Raw genomic sequence first — 18,642 nt, 5'->3', positions numbered from 1 at the left:
ATATAAGTGGGAGCGGTCGGGTTCGGACTAAAACCTGGCGGGAGAGAGATGCAAAATTTAATCCTGCGAAGATCTCTAATTTGGAAGACAATCGTAAAAATGTTTGCTTTTAATACAGTTGTTCAAATGACTAAGTCACGCTACATTTTCTATACCCAAAGCTAACTGCGTACTTAATGCCAAACCATTCATACAAAAAATAAAGCATTGTTAACTGTAAAACATTGTTAACTGTTAACTTGTTGGACAACCTGTGCACAAAATATTTGCAATGTTTTCCATCAAAGCTTCAAAAGGGCACATTTCACATTGCATCGGGCGGTTGTTTCGGATTTCTAAAGGTGTTGTTTGTGTAAATTTCCAAGCTCGGCTCCAAGTCGTGCATCTTTGGAAGCAAAGCCATGAACAAAATTACAAAAACAAAGTTGTGCACTCCGCCAGCTAAAATCAAGCCGTGCACACCCAACTTCCGTCAACACCGCAATGACATCACATTCGTAAACTAGTCGACACATTGAGTATAAACCAAACATTAGCAGTAGTGCGAAAAGGAACAGAAGTTGTCAGCAGCATCATAATGCACTGTAATCATTTTACGCTCAAAATGCAGCAAGAAATTGCTCAAAATATTTCACAATTTTCAAAAATGTAGGCCTGGGCACATATCTCCAATGACATTGCAAGTATTGCTACCTGATCTCACAAGGAAACGTAACTATTTTACGTTTTATCAGTTTAGTGACTAATTCGTGCAAATTTGTACGAGTTCAGTAGTACGAAAATGTACGATTTTAAAAAGGAGGCATGGCACCAAACCCCACCCCTAAACCCAACTGTCATTGGGGCATAAGAAAATCGTACTAAATTGTATGAATAAGACCGTACAAATCATGCAAACTAGCCACTAAATCAACAAGTTATGAATTGCTGTGAGATCATGTTGTGTATTGAGTTGCTGAAACATGGTCAGATGATGAAGATCTTTGGTAAATGGACTGAATTTGCCTTTGTGAGTATGCGATTGTATCACTTGTCGTTGTGTGTTACAAATCAACGTTTTCTTTATTGCACATTTGCCTTAGTTATTGCATTTAAAGTCAATATTGCTGGATTAAAATCTCGTTATCGACGTTGAACACCGGTGACCTTTTCAGCAACTTGTCTTAATTTTAGATTTATTTGTTTATATAAAATGTGTCTATGTATGATTTATTAACACATTATATGGGTATTGTGGAACATTGCGTTTGGGTGTATTGTACAGAAAACTACTTTGAGATTATTTAAATTGTATTGTCACTTCAGATGTTTAATGACTGGTTTAAGTTTACATTTGTTTTTTGAACTGACTGCTAATGGTTCACTGTTCACATCATCCGCAGTGTCAGACAAAAGCCTTAGTCACTATCATCTAAAACTTACTGACACCAAATAGCATTTTGCACTGTTATTTATTTGAGCAGAGAATCGAAAGACTGATAAAGTGAAATAAAAGTTGGAAAACACACCAATTAATAAGCATTTTTTTATTTATTTGTCTTTTATAAGGTTCAAATATGCAAAATCAAATAAGACATTACTGTTTTTTAATTTTTTTGGATTATTAGAATATATGTTCAATAAGAGGATTGCCAACAATTCCAAATGTGATCAATACAAAGTTGTATTTTTGAACTGTTGTTCGTTCCCTATAAACTTAAAATTAGAGAGCATACTGCTGACATATTTTGTTCCCTTCAAATTGTCATTGCATTACACATTATTACAAACCATTTTTTTTCTTGCTGTTAAAAGCTATTTAAAAGGTCATACAGTTCCCTTAATAGAATCTGGATGAAACCTTTAATACACTGGTAAAAATGTTTACACTTAAAATTTAGGCAACTTGCTGCACATCTTTTAATGCAAGCACTGCACTTAGTCAACTAAAAAAGCTTTTGAGCTGTCAGCTTTAAGTGTAGAAGATTTTATTTAAAGCTGAAAGCAAAGTTAAAGCTTTAAAAAAAATTTAAACGGTAGTATGAGATGAATCCCGAATCATTCCTTATCCTTAATATATAACAATTTATATTGCAACATACACTCACTGGGGAAGAAAGGTGATTTAAGAGACGTTGAATATGGCATTTTTGTTGGTGCCAGACGGGCTGGTCTGAGTATTTCAGAAACTGCTAATCTACTGGGATTTTCATGTACAACCATCTCTAGGGTTTACAGAGAATGGTCAGAAAATGAGAAAATATCCAGTGAGCGGCAGTTCTGTGGGCGCAAACGCCTTGTTGATGCTAGAGGTTTGAGGAGAATGGCCAAACTGGTTCCAGCTGATAGAAGGCAACGGTAACTCAAATAACCACTCGTTACAACCGAGGTCTGCAGAAGAGCATCTCTGAATGGACAACACATCGAACCTTGAGGAGGATGGGCTACAGCAGCAGAAGACCACACCGGGTGCCACTCCTGTCAGCTAAGACCAGGAAACTGAGGCTACAAGTCACACTGGCTCACCCAAATTGAACAATGGATGATTGGAAAAAAACGTTGCCTGCTCTGATGAGTCTGGATTTTTGCTACGACATTTGGATGGTAGAGTCGGAATTTGGCATCAACAACATGAAAGAACAACAACATCCTCACTTGTATCAATGGTTCAGTCTGGTGGTGGTGGTGTAATAGTGTGGGGGATATTTTCTTGGCACACTTTGGGCCCATTAGTACCAATTGAGCATCATGTCAACACCACAGTTTACCTGAGTAATGTTGCTGACCATGTACATCCCTTTTTGACCACAGTGTACTCATCTTCTGATGGCTACTTCCAGCAATGCACCATGTCATAAAGTGTGAATCATTTCAGACTGGTTTCTTGAACATGACAATGAGTTCACTGTACTCAAATGGCCTCCACAGTCACCAGTTCTCAATCCAATAGAGCACCTTTGGGGTGTGGTGGAATGGGAGATTTACATGTATGTGCAGCCAACAAATCCGCAGAAACTGTGGGATGCTATCATGTCAATATGGACCAAAATCTCTGAGGAATATTTCCAGTACCTCACTGAATCTATGCCACGAAGAATAAGGCAGTTCTGAAGGCAAAAAGTCCAACCCAGTACTAGTAAGGTGTACCTAATAAAGTGGCCGCTGAGTGTATGTATCCTGTTATATTATCACAAGTATTGGCAGGGCGCTTGTCCAGTTCTCCAGCTGCTCAGTGAAACCACTGCAGTGTGTGACTATAGCTTTCTAATCAGAGAACAACTGATGTTTTTATCAGGGCAACCCTTCATGACACCAGGCCAAAAGATCAGGGTTACATCTAATACAGCAGAAAAACACACACTACAAAGATAAAAGGGCTGGATTGTTCATTCACAATCACAATGTACATTGAGGCTAATGTTTGCTTTGGGTCTCTTTTTGTTGGGTAGTCATTATATAATTAGCACAGATTATGTATGTGTCGCACTTGTGCATATCAGTTTTCATCTGATGCATCAGGAAACTATGCGCTGCAGTGAGTCTGTACTGGCACAGCAAACCACTGACACAACTATAACATTAAACATGATTCATATCAAAATTATGCGATGAACAACATGCACTGCATATGCGAGAATCAAATATTTAACAGTTCTTACTAAAGGCTTGTACAGAACAGAGCAATTTGGGTTCCTCGAATAACCTATTAGTAAACATTACTTAAAAGAACTATTTTTGGTAAAATGGTTTTAGTTTAAGTACCAATTCTCACTGTTAAGTAGTAGCTTATTACTGGCCTGTTATTAAAATATTGGCTGTTTATTAGTACTTTCAAAGTGCATGTTCTGATTCTACATCCCTAATCCTACCTAACATCTAAAGCTAGCTACTACGGCACCTTAATAATTATTATTAAGCAGCAATTTAGGAGTTCCTTAAGTTTAATAACATTATAATATTAGAAAAAAGATTAGAAAAAACCCTAAAAGAAATTGTGAACCCCCTTTTTTATTAACATAAAGATAATTTTGGAAATATAAGAAAGTACATAAAAATGCTAATATATGATAATACTTTTATTTTTAAGAGCCAATATTCTCTTAGTGCCAAGGACCTTAAGATGGAACTATTAGGATATAATGCACTAACCACATGTTCTTAGGTTACACTTAAGTAGTGTATAATTATACATGCAACATTAATATACAATAATAATAAGCATACTGAATTATTCACCAGTTGAAATATTTATAATACTGTAAATTATTAGATCATCTGAACTAAAACAAATCATATCTACAGTATATTTACATTTGAGTTGAAAGCTAAATTATTAGCCGCCCCTGTGACATTTTTATTATTTTTTTCTTTTCTTTTATTTCCCAAGTGTTGTTTAACAGAGCAAGGAAATGATCACAGTATTCTATAACATCTTTTCTAAAGTAAGTCTTAAACTAAAGGTGCAATATGTAAGTTTGACCCCAAGTGGTTGAAGTAGGTATTGTATTATTAGATGAAAACACATGTAAGCGCAGTTTGCTAGATTGAGACACTGAGCTCTGAAGTGTGAGGAAAAGTTAGTGTTATTTTCCCTACCCAAAGATGAGGCTGTGAAGTGTCAGAGGTTGAAGTTTATTTTTGCAAAAATACCTCAACATCATAGCCCCAGCCTTGTGCTGTGTTCCCATTATTTTTCTGACAAGTGCTTCAGCAATCTACAAACTTACAACAGGATATTCGTCAGCTCTTTGTTAAAGGAAGGATCAGAAAAGACTTTTCATGCATGGGACTTTGTCAGAGCTTGACAGGAACTTCACAGTACACATTTCATGGATCAGTTTCTTCCTCCATTTCACAAGTGTAAGTAAGTGTGATTGAAATGGTTGCCTCCTTGTTTTCTTTAGCTTTCAAATGATGTATTTATTTGTGTTTTGTCACTTGTAACCACTCGACGCGGCTTGTACTGCCACTTTGTTTACAGATTTAAATGCATTGGAAAGCTCACGATCCAGCCGTTTGTCGTAGCTATGTCCACCATCAACTGTTTCTACACGTGATGGTCAGGTTTCAAATGAGTTCAGCCTTTGCCACTGTGTGGATTGATACTGAATGTGTGTTACTGTTTTAACTTATGGTTAAGAATAGAGCAATATGCTGGTGTTAAACTGCATTGGTTTAATGCACTTCTGCATTGGGCTCACACATACACTCTGCACTCTGACTACTTCAACAATGTTGATAAGCCATGGTGGGCATTTCTCTCACGTCCTCTTTCTCTTCATGTCTTACGCTGACCAATCAAAATAGACTGGGTAATTGGACCAATCAGCGCAGATTAGCATCACGATAAGGAGGGATTCGAGAACAAATGAATTGGTGAACCAATCAAATGGGAGTTGCTGGGATAATTAGGCAAAAATAAATGCATATTATAAGACAATGAAAGTGTTTTTTGGCCTTGCATGTATATCAGCCTGTTGTTGGAGACCCCCACAAGCAAAATATGACCCTTTATAATGCAAAATAGGAGCTCTTCAAATCATGTTCTAAATAAAAAGCATCGGCACGCAATAGATGGAATATTTTCATAATAAAAAGAGTTTTTGTCCTAACCAACACCTGGGTTTCATATTTTAGAAATGGTTTCTATTTTTTGCAGCTAAACAACAAAAAAACTTGATAACAATGATCACCTCAGGTACACCTCATGTGCTTTATTCAGTGTTACATGCTTAACAATGTGAGTTTGAATGCCATTTTACATGACTTTTATTGCCTTACTACTGAAAGCAGCAGTAGATAGTTCACCTCAGATCTTAAAAAATAAAGCAGACTTTAGAACTGTGAAATAATGAAAACCAACACATATCAGTGATTCAGCATCTACGTTTGATAATGTTAAAGAGGTTTAATATGTATTAATTCGATTTACATTTCTGTCATGTTTCGTCTGGTGCAAACAGCCCAACTGATTATCACTGCAAACCTTGTCATGTAGCGTGTTGTTAGGACATGTGGTTACAATGTAACCTGCTCACCTAATGTTCACGTTCACAATATTTATATTATTTGCTAATTAATAACCTCATGTGGAACTCTGAATCTGCATCTCATTTCAGAGTCTGCTCCTATCCACCAGGGGTCACATTTTGGTCAGGGACTTTGAGAGCCATTCTGAACTAATGAATGAAATATGTGGTTTTCCAAAAAGGCAACCCTGGGTGCTGAAATAAAATTGGCTAAAGTGGCAGTGGGTGGGTTAAAAGAATCACATAACAGACATGTTCAAAGCAAAATAACTGACTATAGCATTGTTTTTCAGATAAACAAGAATGCCCACTTAGCATGTTTCTGAAATATCTGCAAACATATTATGGTACCTTTATGCTTTAGTAGAGTCAAAAACTTACATACAGCACCTTTAAGTCTTATAACCTAATGAACCTAGTTAAGCCTTTGCAAATCAAGCTGAGAACAACAATCTTGCAAAATAACTAGTAAAATATTATGTACAGTCATCAAAAGAAATAAGTTATTAGAAATTTGGGGGGGGGGATGTTAAACAGCACAAAATTGCACAGACGGGCTATTCATTTTGACTTCAACTGTATATAACAATCATTTGCATCCTGGTTCTATTTGTATACTGATGAGACCTGTTCAACACTAATGGAGCCAGAAAGTAAACAGTTACTCAGACAGAGCTGGTGTTGTTCTTTGTCAGTGCACCTGCTCACTGAAACTCTGATAAATCCAGTGCATCCCCAAGTGTTTGTCAGGCCAGACCAACCTCCTTCATCTGCTCCAGCTTCTCCAGTGTCTCTTTAGTGTCAAACTGCCACTGCTTCACTTGTTCAGTGGCTGTAATGCCCTCCTGAAACACATGCATGAAGAGTTTATACAGTATGTGGATTACAAAGAGCAATCTTAAGTATCTCATATTTTAAACTGGGATACTACACAGGGTTCCCACTTTAACATTGACATTTAGTCAATTAGCAGACACTTTTGTCCAAAGCAACTTAAAATTGAGGAGGCATTCAGGGATTCAACAAGACGAGATAATACACACAAGAAGTGCGAGCTATATAAAGTAACTTGTTTGTTCTCAGAGAATTTAGTGCTAGAGTAAGCTTTTTTATATGGGGGAGACCACCTTCTATAGGTGGTCTTAGTTTTATTCACCACAGTTCAGGTGTTCTCAGAAGAGATGGGATTTTAGTTGCCGTTTGAATGATACCAGTGAGTCCACAGTCCATGTGGGAATAGGAAGATCATTACACCAGTGTGGAACATGGTTTTAGAAAGTGACTTATAGCCTCTCTGCAATGGCACCACAAGGGGGTGCTCCCACCCTGATTGGAGGGTCCTGGAGGGGACGTGGACCTTCAGGAGAAGGTGAAGGTAGGAAAGTGCACTGCCAGTGGTGCATTTTCATCCAAATGTCAAATTTCCTGACTTTCCCTGATTAACAAACTAAATTTCCAAGACTTAAACATGTAAGATGAACAATACGCTGATGTGTTTTGCATAATATTAAAATAGTTTGAGCCTGAATATCATTTTTCATAGCCATTATGAGAGCAACATTAGATAATGTATCTTATCTTTTATATTAAGTAATAAAAAAAACAGAGCATCCAGTTTTAAGTGCTCATTTTGTAGTCTAAGCTTTTGATTTCTTGACATGTTTGTTCAGGTTAACATGTATAGCTTGGTGATTGCATTTAACTTAAAGGGATAGCTAAAAATTGCGTTTATCATTAAAGTGACAGGACTAATCGGACTACATTCGCAAATTTCTTACACAGACTGATCATTTTACTTCACGAGATCGCAGCGTGTCTTTAGGAGCCATCACTATTGACTTGGACCCGTTTGTATGTGCTTATTTTTAATCTCAAAAGACTCAAAAGCTTCTTTAATATTCTACTGAAGAAAAACAAAATAGTCACCTATATCTTGGATGACCTGTGGGTGAGTAGATTAACAGGGGGCTTTCATTTTTGGGTGTACTATTCCTTTAAGTGACTTTCAGAAAAAGAAAAAAAAGGTCCCACTTTATATTAAGTGGCCTTAACTAATATATACTTACAAAGGAATTAATAGTTTGTTACAATGTACTTATTGTATTAAATACATGTATTTACTGTGTACTTATGCTTGATTAAATACCTGTATGTAATTACATCTGTAATTAACTTTTGTAATAACATTAGTAAATACACTGTTGACCATCCCTTACACCTTAACCCACCCTTAAACCTACCCATACCACCAAACCTGTTCATAACCCAACCTCTATCCCAACTCAAAAGCAACACAAGTGTTCTTAAATACATTATAAACACAGTAAGTACATTGTATTTATTTTTTGATGTAAGTACATAGTAGTTAGGGACACGTAATATAAAGCGGGACCAAAAAAAAAAAAAAACAGTCTACATGAAACATGTAAACAAATGTGATGAGAAACAAGACAAATTGCAAAATGGCAACGAGCTCAACGTGTCATGTTGAATCAAGCATTTAATGAGAGAATTTGCTCCGTGACAGAAATGAAGATGGCTTTGGCTTACATCTCGACAATGGAAATGTTCTCATTATCTTGAACGCATCAAAGAAAAGGAAAGGGGATTGTCTCAATTGACAGTGATTTTACCAAACGAATAAGCCAAAAGTACGAAAGTAGCAAAACACATTGCTAACTTTAATTAATCTGTATATACGGCATGTATGGCTCTGGGTTCAAGACGTTATTATAAGATACCATCATCCTAAATTATGAATTTTTGTGTCTTTTTTAGGTGAAGGAAACCGTAGTTTATACAGTGCTTATACAGTGTTAATTGCAAAGTTCATCTAATACATAAAAAAAACAAAAAAAAAGAGGCCCCTGGAACTTCTGAAAGAGATCAAGCCTCATCCAGGTAACGTAAAAGTAACTTAAAAGTAACGTTAACACTTTACTTACTATAAAAAGTAATGCAACTAGTTACTTTTTTGGGGAGTGCCTCAATATTGTAATGGATTACATTCAAAAGAAACTTCCCCAACACTGTGTATACATCATCTGAAAGTTAATATAAGCTAAAAATAAATAAGCTTTTTATTGATGCTTGGTTTGTGTAGATAAAACAAGAACTATTTCAAAATACTGAACCTGAGAGTTAAATTTTTTTTTTAAATGGCTTTCAAAGTTGTCTGAGTAAAAATTGAGTTTTGATATATTTACAGCTCTCATCTTCATGGAACATGATCATTACTTTTTTCAAATTCATTCATTCATTTTCTTTCAGCTTAGTCTGTTTATTAATCTGGGGTTACCACAGTGGAATTAACTTCCAACTTATCCAGCATATGTTTTACACAGCGGATGCCCTTCCAGGCGCAACCCATTATTGGGAAACATCCATTCACACTCATTCACACACATACACTACAGATAATTTAGCTTACCCAATTCACCAGTACCACATGTCCTTGGACTTGTGGGGGGAAAACTTATTCAAATTATTTAATGATTTTAAAAAAAATCTATAATTTTTACTCATGCAATGTATTTTTTGGTTATTGCCAAAAATATGCCTGTGCTACATAAATCTCGGGGGGTGGGGGAAGGGGACAGAAGGACATGCCCCCCCTTATCCGAGGATTTCTTCAGTTTCTTCCTCCATTTCACAAGTGTAAGTGTGATTAAAATGGTTGCCTCCTTGTTTTCTCTAGCTTGCAAATGATGTATTTAATTGTGTTTTGTTACTTGTAACCGCTTGTACTGTATCTGGTTAACTCTTTTTATTCTCATATCACGTCTAAAACTGTCTAACTGGTGTTAAACTGCATTGCTTTAATGCACTCCTGCATTGAACTCACACACACACTCTGACTACCTCAAAACTGTTAATAAGCCATTGTGGGCCTTTCTCTCGGTCTCACGCTGAATGCAGTCGACCAATCACAATAGACTGGGTCATCAGACCAATCAGCCCAGAATAGCATCGCACTATGGAGGTGTTTGGGCACTATGAATCGCTGAACGAATCATATGAGAGTTGTTGGGATAATTAAATTAATTAGGTAGAAATAAATGCATATTAAAAGACAATGAAAATGTTTTTTCACCTTGCATGCATATCAGCCTGTTGTTGGAGACCCACAAAACCAAAAATATGACCCTTTTTAAGGCATAATAGGGGCTCTTTAAGTGTCTTATTAATATGGACACTTCTGGACACACCCCCAATGTTAACTGTAATTTACCCCCATGAATAAAAGACTGGATATGATGTGATGATAACTAACATTGTTACATCTCATAATCTGCTAGATAATTATGTAGTAATTAACATTACTTGCATCTTAACTGATATGTTCTGCAGTACTTACAGCATTCTTGATCTGCATATCGGCTCCTGCCAGGATGAGCTGTTTGACAATTTTATATCGATTAAATCTGACAGCGTCATGTAGAACCGTGTCTCCTTCCTTTAACAGACAATTGTTTTTTTCAAATGATTAAGCTGAATTATAATCTGCATGTTTGTTTTACTCTTGAACTATACATCAGTTACCCAATCCTTGGCATTAATATTGATTCCGCTGTCTAAAAGATGTTGCACCACATCGCTGTGACCCGTTCTTGTGGCCACATGTAAAGGTGAGCTGAGCAGCTGAGTGGCAGAGAAAAAGGGATATTATCTGTTAATAAACATGTTTCTTCTTACATATAATGCAGTGTTTCACATAAAAGCATCATTACTTTGTCTCTGACGTTGATGTCTGCTCCTCTGTCCTGAAGAACTGTTAATGCTGAGAGACTTCCACCTCTGCAAGCCCAATGCACAGCCCTGCAGCCCAGCTAAACCAATGACAAAACAGGAGCATAGTTGATAAACAAACCCAACCAAACATGTTTTACTTAAATTAATTAACGCAAAATATTATTACAGTTTAATAAATATACTGAAATAATACTAAATAAAATAAAATAATACAAAATAAACATAAATAATTCAAATATATCATACAAGATAAATTCATACAAAAATAATAAAATGACAAAATTACTGAAATAGTTAAAGGATAGTTATTTTTCACCCTTCTGTTGGAGTTTAGTTTTTTCTGTCAAACACAAAAAAGGAATTCTGAAGAAAGCTGGAAACTGGTAACCATTGACTTCCATAGTACATCATTTGTTTTTCCTACTATGGAATTCAATGGTTACTGGTGTCAGCTTTCTTGAACATATATGTATCTTCTTTAATGTCTTCTTTTAAGTTTAGTAAAAAAAAATGTGGAACCACTTGAGGGAGAGTAAACAGTGAGTGAATTTTCATTTTTGGGTGAACCATCCCTTTAAAATTAATAATCAATAAATATAACAATTAAAACTATGAACTAAAATATGAATAAAATCCATAACATCTATCCAGTGAAATCCATCCATCTATCTAGTGAAACGGAAAAGCAAAAAACAAAGAAGCACATTACAAGCAGTGCATATTGCAAAAGTGCAAAAAAACAGTTACGGAAATTAATTCACTTTATAAACATTTGTCATGATCTCACCCTGTCTTTAAAATTGATGTCAGCTCCTTTGTCCAGTAATTTTTCCACTATTTTAGTATGATTTTGCAAAGCAGCTCGATGCAGTGCTGTTTTCCTGAACTAAAGCAACAAAACAAAAACAAAACAGAAATGTTCGAAAAATTCATCACCAGGTCAAAGTTACTCTGGCCAACTATTTTCATTTAGTTTTAAACTATTACATCAACTTAAATAAATACAGGCAGGCCCGGCCCTAAGCAATTTAGAACCCTAGGCAAGATTTCAGGTGGCGCCCTGTCACATCGCAGTAAATTCCACTGTATAGTCATAAGAAACTAAATAGCTTTTTGATCGACTACTACAAGCTGGGAAAACGTCAGATAAATATGCCAATGCAATTAACATTAATGCTGAATAGATTTAATATTTATGCATTTGTTTGAGGAAGGAATGATGGGGTAGTTACATTACTATTACTATTACTATTTTCCATAACATCTATGCCCTTCTTTAACATTAGCTGACGTCAAAACTAACTGATAGCACTTTAGCTATTTATTGATTAGCAATCTGTCCAACGTTGGATGTAAAAAATATGGGACAACAAATAGCTTTATATTATAGAATACATAGCAAACATTAGAAAATATTGACAATAAAATAAAAGGTTTAGCCTATTAAAATTGATGGCCTATACAGAAATTAAATAAAGCTATAAAATCTACTTCACTTTTAATTGTATTTGCATATTGATTAAAGTCACTATAGTTATTTAGTGAAGAGCAGCAAATGAATCTCTCACTGTGTTTTGTTTAATAACAGAGGTGTTAATGTATGAATGCACAGATCTATAACGAAGCATTCGACTACTTTAGTAACTGTTTGTGCTCATTTAAGAGAAAATTAGTTGTGTTGAAAATAAAACACGCAGGACGCAGCCAAAAAAAAAAACGAAAAAAAAAAAAACTTTTCTGACGGTCCCTTACTAAGACCTCCGCTCCGCTCCGATCCCGGGTGAACGCATATTGGCGAGGGCTTAAATGGAGCAGTGGTCATAATGTTGAGCGGAAAAAAAGAGAAAAAGACAGCTGTGAAACATAGCTTTGCCTTTTGTAGGAAATACACTTTAGATCTTTTTAGGGTAAAAGGTTTTTGAGTTATTGCCGTCTATCACTGAATGTGTCAGGAATACCGAAAACAAAACCAACTTAACCGCGCTCATTTCTGGCGCCCCCCTGGATGTACAGCACCCTTAGCATTGGCCTATACTGCTTATGCCACGGGCAGGCCCTGAATACAGGTAAATAAAACACCAATGGACAGAACATGTACTACACTAAAACAAAACATTCAAAGATGATTCTTTGGATTTACACATTTTTTTAAGCTAAATGGTGGTAAACAATAAATTTGGGCTGAATTTAAACAAGCAAATTACGTTGAACATTACTAAATTTAATTCATTTGTTTAAATTCAGCCCATATAAATTGTTTGCAATAATTTAGCAGAAATATTTTTCCATGTATAATTTCTGACATGATGCACCTCATCACAGGTGTTTGGATCTCCCCCATCGTCCAGAAACCTTTCCACTACTTCCATCTTTCCCTGAGCTGCTGCTTTTAAAAACTCCTCTGGCTCCACAGCTCCCTGACAAACACCACAGAGGTTAATTTAGAAGGTTTAAAAAGCAAGTATTCAGTCTAGTTCAGTTTAGTAATAATCTGTAATATTTACAATATATCCAGTTTTGAATGTCACAGTAATAATTGAACTACAGATGTTTCGTTCTTACAGAAACATTCGTTATGTCTTTGGAAAGTGTTGTCTTGTTCTTGATCTTCTTCTTCTGTGTGCACAGCTCAATAATGTTCTCTGCGCCTCCTAGATCAACAATCTCACGCCTCAGATCAGAGGAGATCTTCCTCACTCGTTCTTCATCCTGTGTGCACAATCAAAACATCTCTTTGCTGTATACATGGAGTATTTTTACAACAATACACAGCTTATCATTTAAGTAGAAATCATGCTCACATACTGTGCTTGTTATTATGCAATCTAGATAATTTTCTCCAAATAACAATAAATAAAAGTGTTGTACTGCAACTTTACATTAACATCTAGTGTTAGTGTTCAAGTGAACCAGCAAGAAGTTTTGCTGGTTCGAGCCTCGGCTGGGTCAGTTGGCATTTCTGTGTGGAGTTTGCATGTTCTCCCCATGTTTGCGTGGGTTTCCTCCGGGTGCTCCGGTTTCCCCCAATGTCCAAAGACGTGCGCTAAATGCACTCTGTGATTTAAACTGGCCATGTATGGGTGTTTCCCAGTACTGGGTTGAGACCAGAAGGGCATCCGCTAAAAAATGCCAGAATAGTTGGCAATTCCTACCGCTGTGGTGGGGCCGACGAAAAATTAAAGAACGAATAAATGTGTGCTTTTGGCAGATGCTTTTGTCCAAAGCAATAAATATTTCAAGCGATATATTCTGTTGAATTTACACAATCCCTTGAATCAAAGCAAATAATTTTTTTGGTAGTCCTACGCTCTACTCATTGAGCAACAGAAAGACTAAAAGAAGAAAAATCACATGACTATTAACCAAAAAATTTAATCTCTGTTATTAATTACTCATCCTCATGTCATTCATCCTCATGTCATTCAGATGAAATCTGAGAACTCCCTCATCCTCCATTTACCAAAACAGTTGTTAGATCAGGGGTGACCAAACTTTTTCCTATAAAGGGCCAAAACACAAACTTGATTGAGGGTTGTGCATGGGCCAAATATATACTAAAATATTAAATATACGGTATATTAAATTTGCCATGGGTGATTTCCTAATTTACTCTGTAATATTTAACAATAACTAGAACAGTTACTCTTCATCCTATTATCTAATGCAGTATCATTTTAAAGATTTTATTATGAACTTATTACAGTAAAAACAAACAATCCCATACATAACACAATGGAGTTCAATGCTGAGTCAAGCTGCTCCTACTTTACCTTGATTTGCTTGCAGATGTCTTATGCATTGTCCTCTATCTATCAAGTGACAGTATTTACATTTCAGAAATCTGATTCATTTACAACATTTAGTTGAATCATTTCATTTCAGTTGGCTTTTTTGTGGCTCAGCAAGAAAACAAAGAATAAAAAGGTTACGTTAAATTTGAAATGACAATCTGTTAAAGGTAATCGCCCCAACCACCTTCCTATCATTCTCCCTCTCTTTTCAGATGATGTGATGGGCCAAATCAAAGGTTACCAAGGGCTAACTTTGGCTCACGGGCCCTACTTTGTCATCTGCTGTAGATGGTCAAAGTTTAGAAAAGGAACCAAAAATATTGTCCATCTTACTTTAGTGGTTCAACTCTACGTGGTTCAGCAGATGAAGCTCCAAGAACACTTTTGTTTGCCAAAAATCAACTTTGATTGCCAGTGTTTTCCACATCAGATGCAATTGTGCGTTTACTACAGCAATATGTTGCTTGTGTTATCGCTGCTAACTCTAATGGCAATACATCATAGTGCTCACAATAAACCTGCACATGACTTGATGCCAGAAAGATGTAGGCAAATAAAGTCATATTTACAATTTTGTTTTGCCCCACAAAGCTTAAAGCTTCGTACTGTTTGATTACAGTACACTGAAATCAAGTGGCATGTTTTGACAATGTTTCTGGTTCTTTTTCTGGACTTTGAACATCTCGAAACATTTGCTGTCTATGAAGGGTCAGACAGCTCTCAGGATTCATCTAAAATATCTTAATTTGTGTATTAAAGATGAACAGAATTTTCATTTTTCGTTGAAATAAACGTTTAAGATTACTTTTAGAGCTAATTGTCTGGCTTTGTCTGTAGTACAGTCCAGTGTTTTACAAGGTTGACCTCTTAATTTTCTACGTTGAGCTGTGAGTTTTAAGCCAAATTCATGCAATATTCCTCCCAGACACAGAAAGAGCTCATTTCATTCAATGCTAGCAGAAGCTCTAGAATTATAAACGCAAAGATAAATTGCAAAGATGCAATGATCTGTTATGCTTCAAGAATTACATTTGCTTGTCCTTTTTTTTTGCATGTTACACTTTAGATATTGTGATCAAGTGGAGAAGAAGCAGCACTGTTTTATCATACTAAATACATTCAATGATTCGGTTACAATGTGTTCTTTGTGTTCTGATAAAACACACAGCATACACTCACAAAAAAATGTTTGCTGTTTGTTCAAACAACTTATTTAAAATGAGCAGAAACAACACCATTTTTCAGATTTACTTAAAAATCCAATTTTTATGTTCAATCCACTTAAATTTTCTAGGCTTTCCTGTTTTTTTTTTATAAAATTGATGGTGTGTGACTACCATGTCAACACAGTCTGTATCACTAATTAAATATGGATTATTTCTCTGGATTTTAAAATTCTTTGAAACTATTGTGTTACATGTAAAAAAAAAATAACCGTTGGAGTGTTTTTTGGATATTTTAATGAAAAAAAGAAAACATTTATATTATGCTTTTAAAAGGGACAGTTGACAATCCAAAACTTTACTTACAATGTTAAAGGTTAAAAATGCCAGTTTAGCAAACATCAAAATAAAGTTTTACTCAAAACACTAACTTACTTTTACGCTAAAAAACACCCACCGGCCACTTTATTAGGTACACCTATCCAACTGCTCGTTAACACAAATTTCTAATCAGCCAATTACATGGCAGCAACTCAACGCATTTAGGCATGTAGACATGGTCAAGACGATCTACTGCAGTTTAAATCGAGCATCAGAATGGGGAAGAAAGGTGATTTAAGTGACTTTGAACGTGGCATAGTTGTTGGTACCACAAGGGCAGGTCTGAGTATTCCAGAAACTGTAGATCTACTGGGATTTTCACGCACAACCATATCTAGGGTTTACAGAGAATGGTCAGAAAAAAAGAAAATATCCAGTGAGCGGCAGTTGTGTGGGTGCTAATGCCTTGATGATGCCAGAGGTCAGAGGACAATGGCCATACAAGGCAACAATAACTCAAATAACCACCCGTTACAACCGGGGTCTGCAGAAGAGAATCTCTGAATGCGCAACACGTCAAACCTTGAGGCGGATGGAAACAGCAGCAGAAGACCACACCGGGTTACCCTCTTGTCAGCTAAGAACAGGAAACTGAGGCTACAGTTTGCACAGGCTCACCAAAATTGTACAATAGAAGTTTGGAAAAACGTTACCTGGTCTGATGAGTTTCGATTTCTGCTGCTGTGAATGGTAGGGTCAGAATTTGGCATCAACAACACAAAAGCATGGATCCATCCTGTCATGTATCAACGGTTCAGGCTGGTGGGAGTGATGTAACGGTGTTGGGGATATTTTCGTTGCACACTTTAGACCCATTAATACCAATTGAGCATCGTGTCAACATGACAGCCTACCTGAGTCTTGTTGCTGACCATGTCCGATCTTTTATGACCACAGTGTACCATCTTCTGATGGCTATCGGATAACGCATCATGTCATAAAGCACGAATCATCTCAGACTGATTTCTTGAACTTCACAATGAGTTCACTGTACTTAAATGGCCTCCACAGTCACCAGACCTCAGTAAAATAGAGCACCTTTGGGACGTGGTGGAACAGGAGATTCGCATCATGGATGTGATGCTATCATGTCAAGATGGACCAAAATCTCTGATGAACATTCCCAGTATTTTGTTGAATCCACGCCACAAAGGATTAAGGCAGTTTTGAAAGGAAAAGGAGGTCCAACCTGGTACTAGTCAGGTGTACCTAATAAAGTGGTCAATAAACAATAAACTGAAACAAGTTTTTTTTGAAGGGGAGACAACTTAATTGTTTTATGTTCGATTCACTTATATTTGGTAAAACCAATAAGTTAACCACTGTAAAAAATGCTGGGTTCCACACAATTGATTTGCGTTGGTACAACCTGAAGGAATTAAGCTAACTTTGTTTGTTTTTTTTACAAATTTAAGTGAATTGAACATAAACAATTAAGTTGTCCCTAAAACAATCAAGAATTGTGTTGTTTCAGCTTATTTTAAATAAGTAGTTTGAACAAACAACAAATGTCATTTTTTGAGTGTTAATTGTCCTACATGCCTGTGTGGAACTTTTACAGTGTACCAGATATTGAACAGACGGTTTACTAATAGTTACTACTACTTACACTGAAAAAGCTTTTCACTCTACAAAAGTTCCTTTAAAGTGGACAAGGATTATTTAGAATAAAATTGAAAGAAAATAAAACTCTGTTTAGACACTTGTAGTGTAATGACTGCTATAGTTAACAAAAAGTGACAGACAACAGAAGTGTTTCCTCAAAATTATCTCAAACATTTTTCCACTCACCTGAATATCTGCAAGACTTTGATTGACAGATACATTCCCTCCTTCGGCTCCCGCATCCACAACCAAAATCCCCAACTTCCGAGCCCGAGCTCGACGCTTCTATGCAATGTCAACAAAAGTGAACATACAAACTTTTTCCACACAAGCATGTCCAACATCTAATACATGCAAACAATAATCAAAATAATCAGTAAATCCATTTTAAATCTCATACCTCCTCACGTTTATCAAGAGCTGCTCTTCTGTCCACCACAGCCGTCGCCCACAGGATGTTTTCATCCATTATGACAAAGAATAATAATAATACCTTGACTCAAAAACCAATGGTGCTGTTAAAAGCAGAGCAGATCTACTGTACTGAGATCTGAACAGGTCTTATAGCTCACAGCAGGAATGTAAAGCCAAGTCAGGCCCAGTGTGACAGCTGTGGACAGAAGCTTCTGGACCCAACACAAAAACGCAGCCCGCTGCTATCCATGAGCTCAATGTTCAGTGTTCAGGCCATTTTTACAAGAATCACGGCACGTTTAGCCTCCTGTTTTGGCAATTATGTTATTTATAAGTCTTTCATTAGTGTCAAGTGATACCTCATAACTAGTTTCAAAGAATGCCTGTTAACAAACAACGACCAATCACTGAACGGCATTCAGGAACAACCTGTTTGTTGAACACAGACAAATGTTAAGATTGAGTATTTGTGAAATGTAGTTTGTGATCGAATAAACAGAAGCAAATAGCTGTGAAGGTGAGCTCAAA

The 18,642-nt window shown here is 36.2% G+C and overlaps 1 protein-coding gene across 1 annotated transcript; it reads right to left on the bottom strand.

Moving 5' to 3' along the window:
- Nucleotides 1–5,673: 5,673 nt before the first annotated feature.
- On the bottom strand, nucleotides 5,674–18,543 carry ankrd2 (ankyrin repeat domain 2 (stretch responsive muscle)). The gene is made up of 9 exons (XM_073920277.1): nucleotides 18,101–18,543; nucleotides 17,887–17,985; nucleotides 13,323–13,469; nucleotides 13,073–13,177; nucleotides 11,548–11,646; nucleotides 10,739–10,837; nucleotides 10,551–10,649; nucleotides 10,366–10,464; nucleotides 5,674–6,853 (listed from the first exon to the last, which is right to left on the bottom strand). The coding sequence occupies exons 1-9, from the start codon at nucleotides 18,167–18,169 to the stop codon at nucleotides 6,755–6,757; spliced, it is 915 nt and encodes a 304-aa protein (XP_073776378.1). The 5' UTR covers nucleotides 18,170–18,543; the 3' UTR covers nucleotides 5,674–6,754.
- Nucleotides 18,544–18,642: the final 99 nt, after the last annotated feature.

This window comes from Danio rerio, chromosome 13, assembly GCF_049306965.1.
Source record: "Danio rerio strain Tuebingen ecotype United States chromosome 13, GRCz12tu, whole genome shotgun sequence".
Lineage (NCBI taxonomy): Eukaryota > Metazoa > Chordata > Actinopteri > Cypriniformes > Danionidae > Danio > Danio rerio.
Note: the sequence above shows the minus strand (reverse complement) of the source record. Positions and strands in the feature narration are given on the sequence as shown.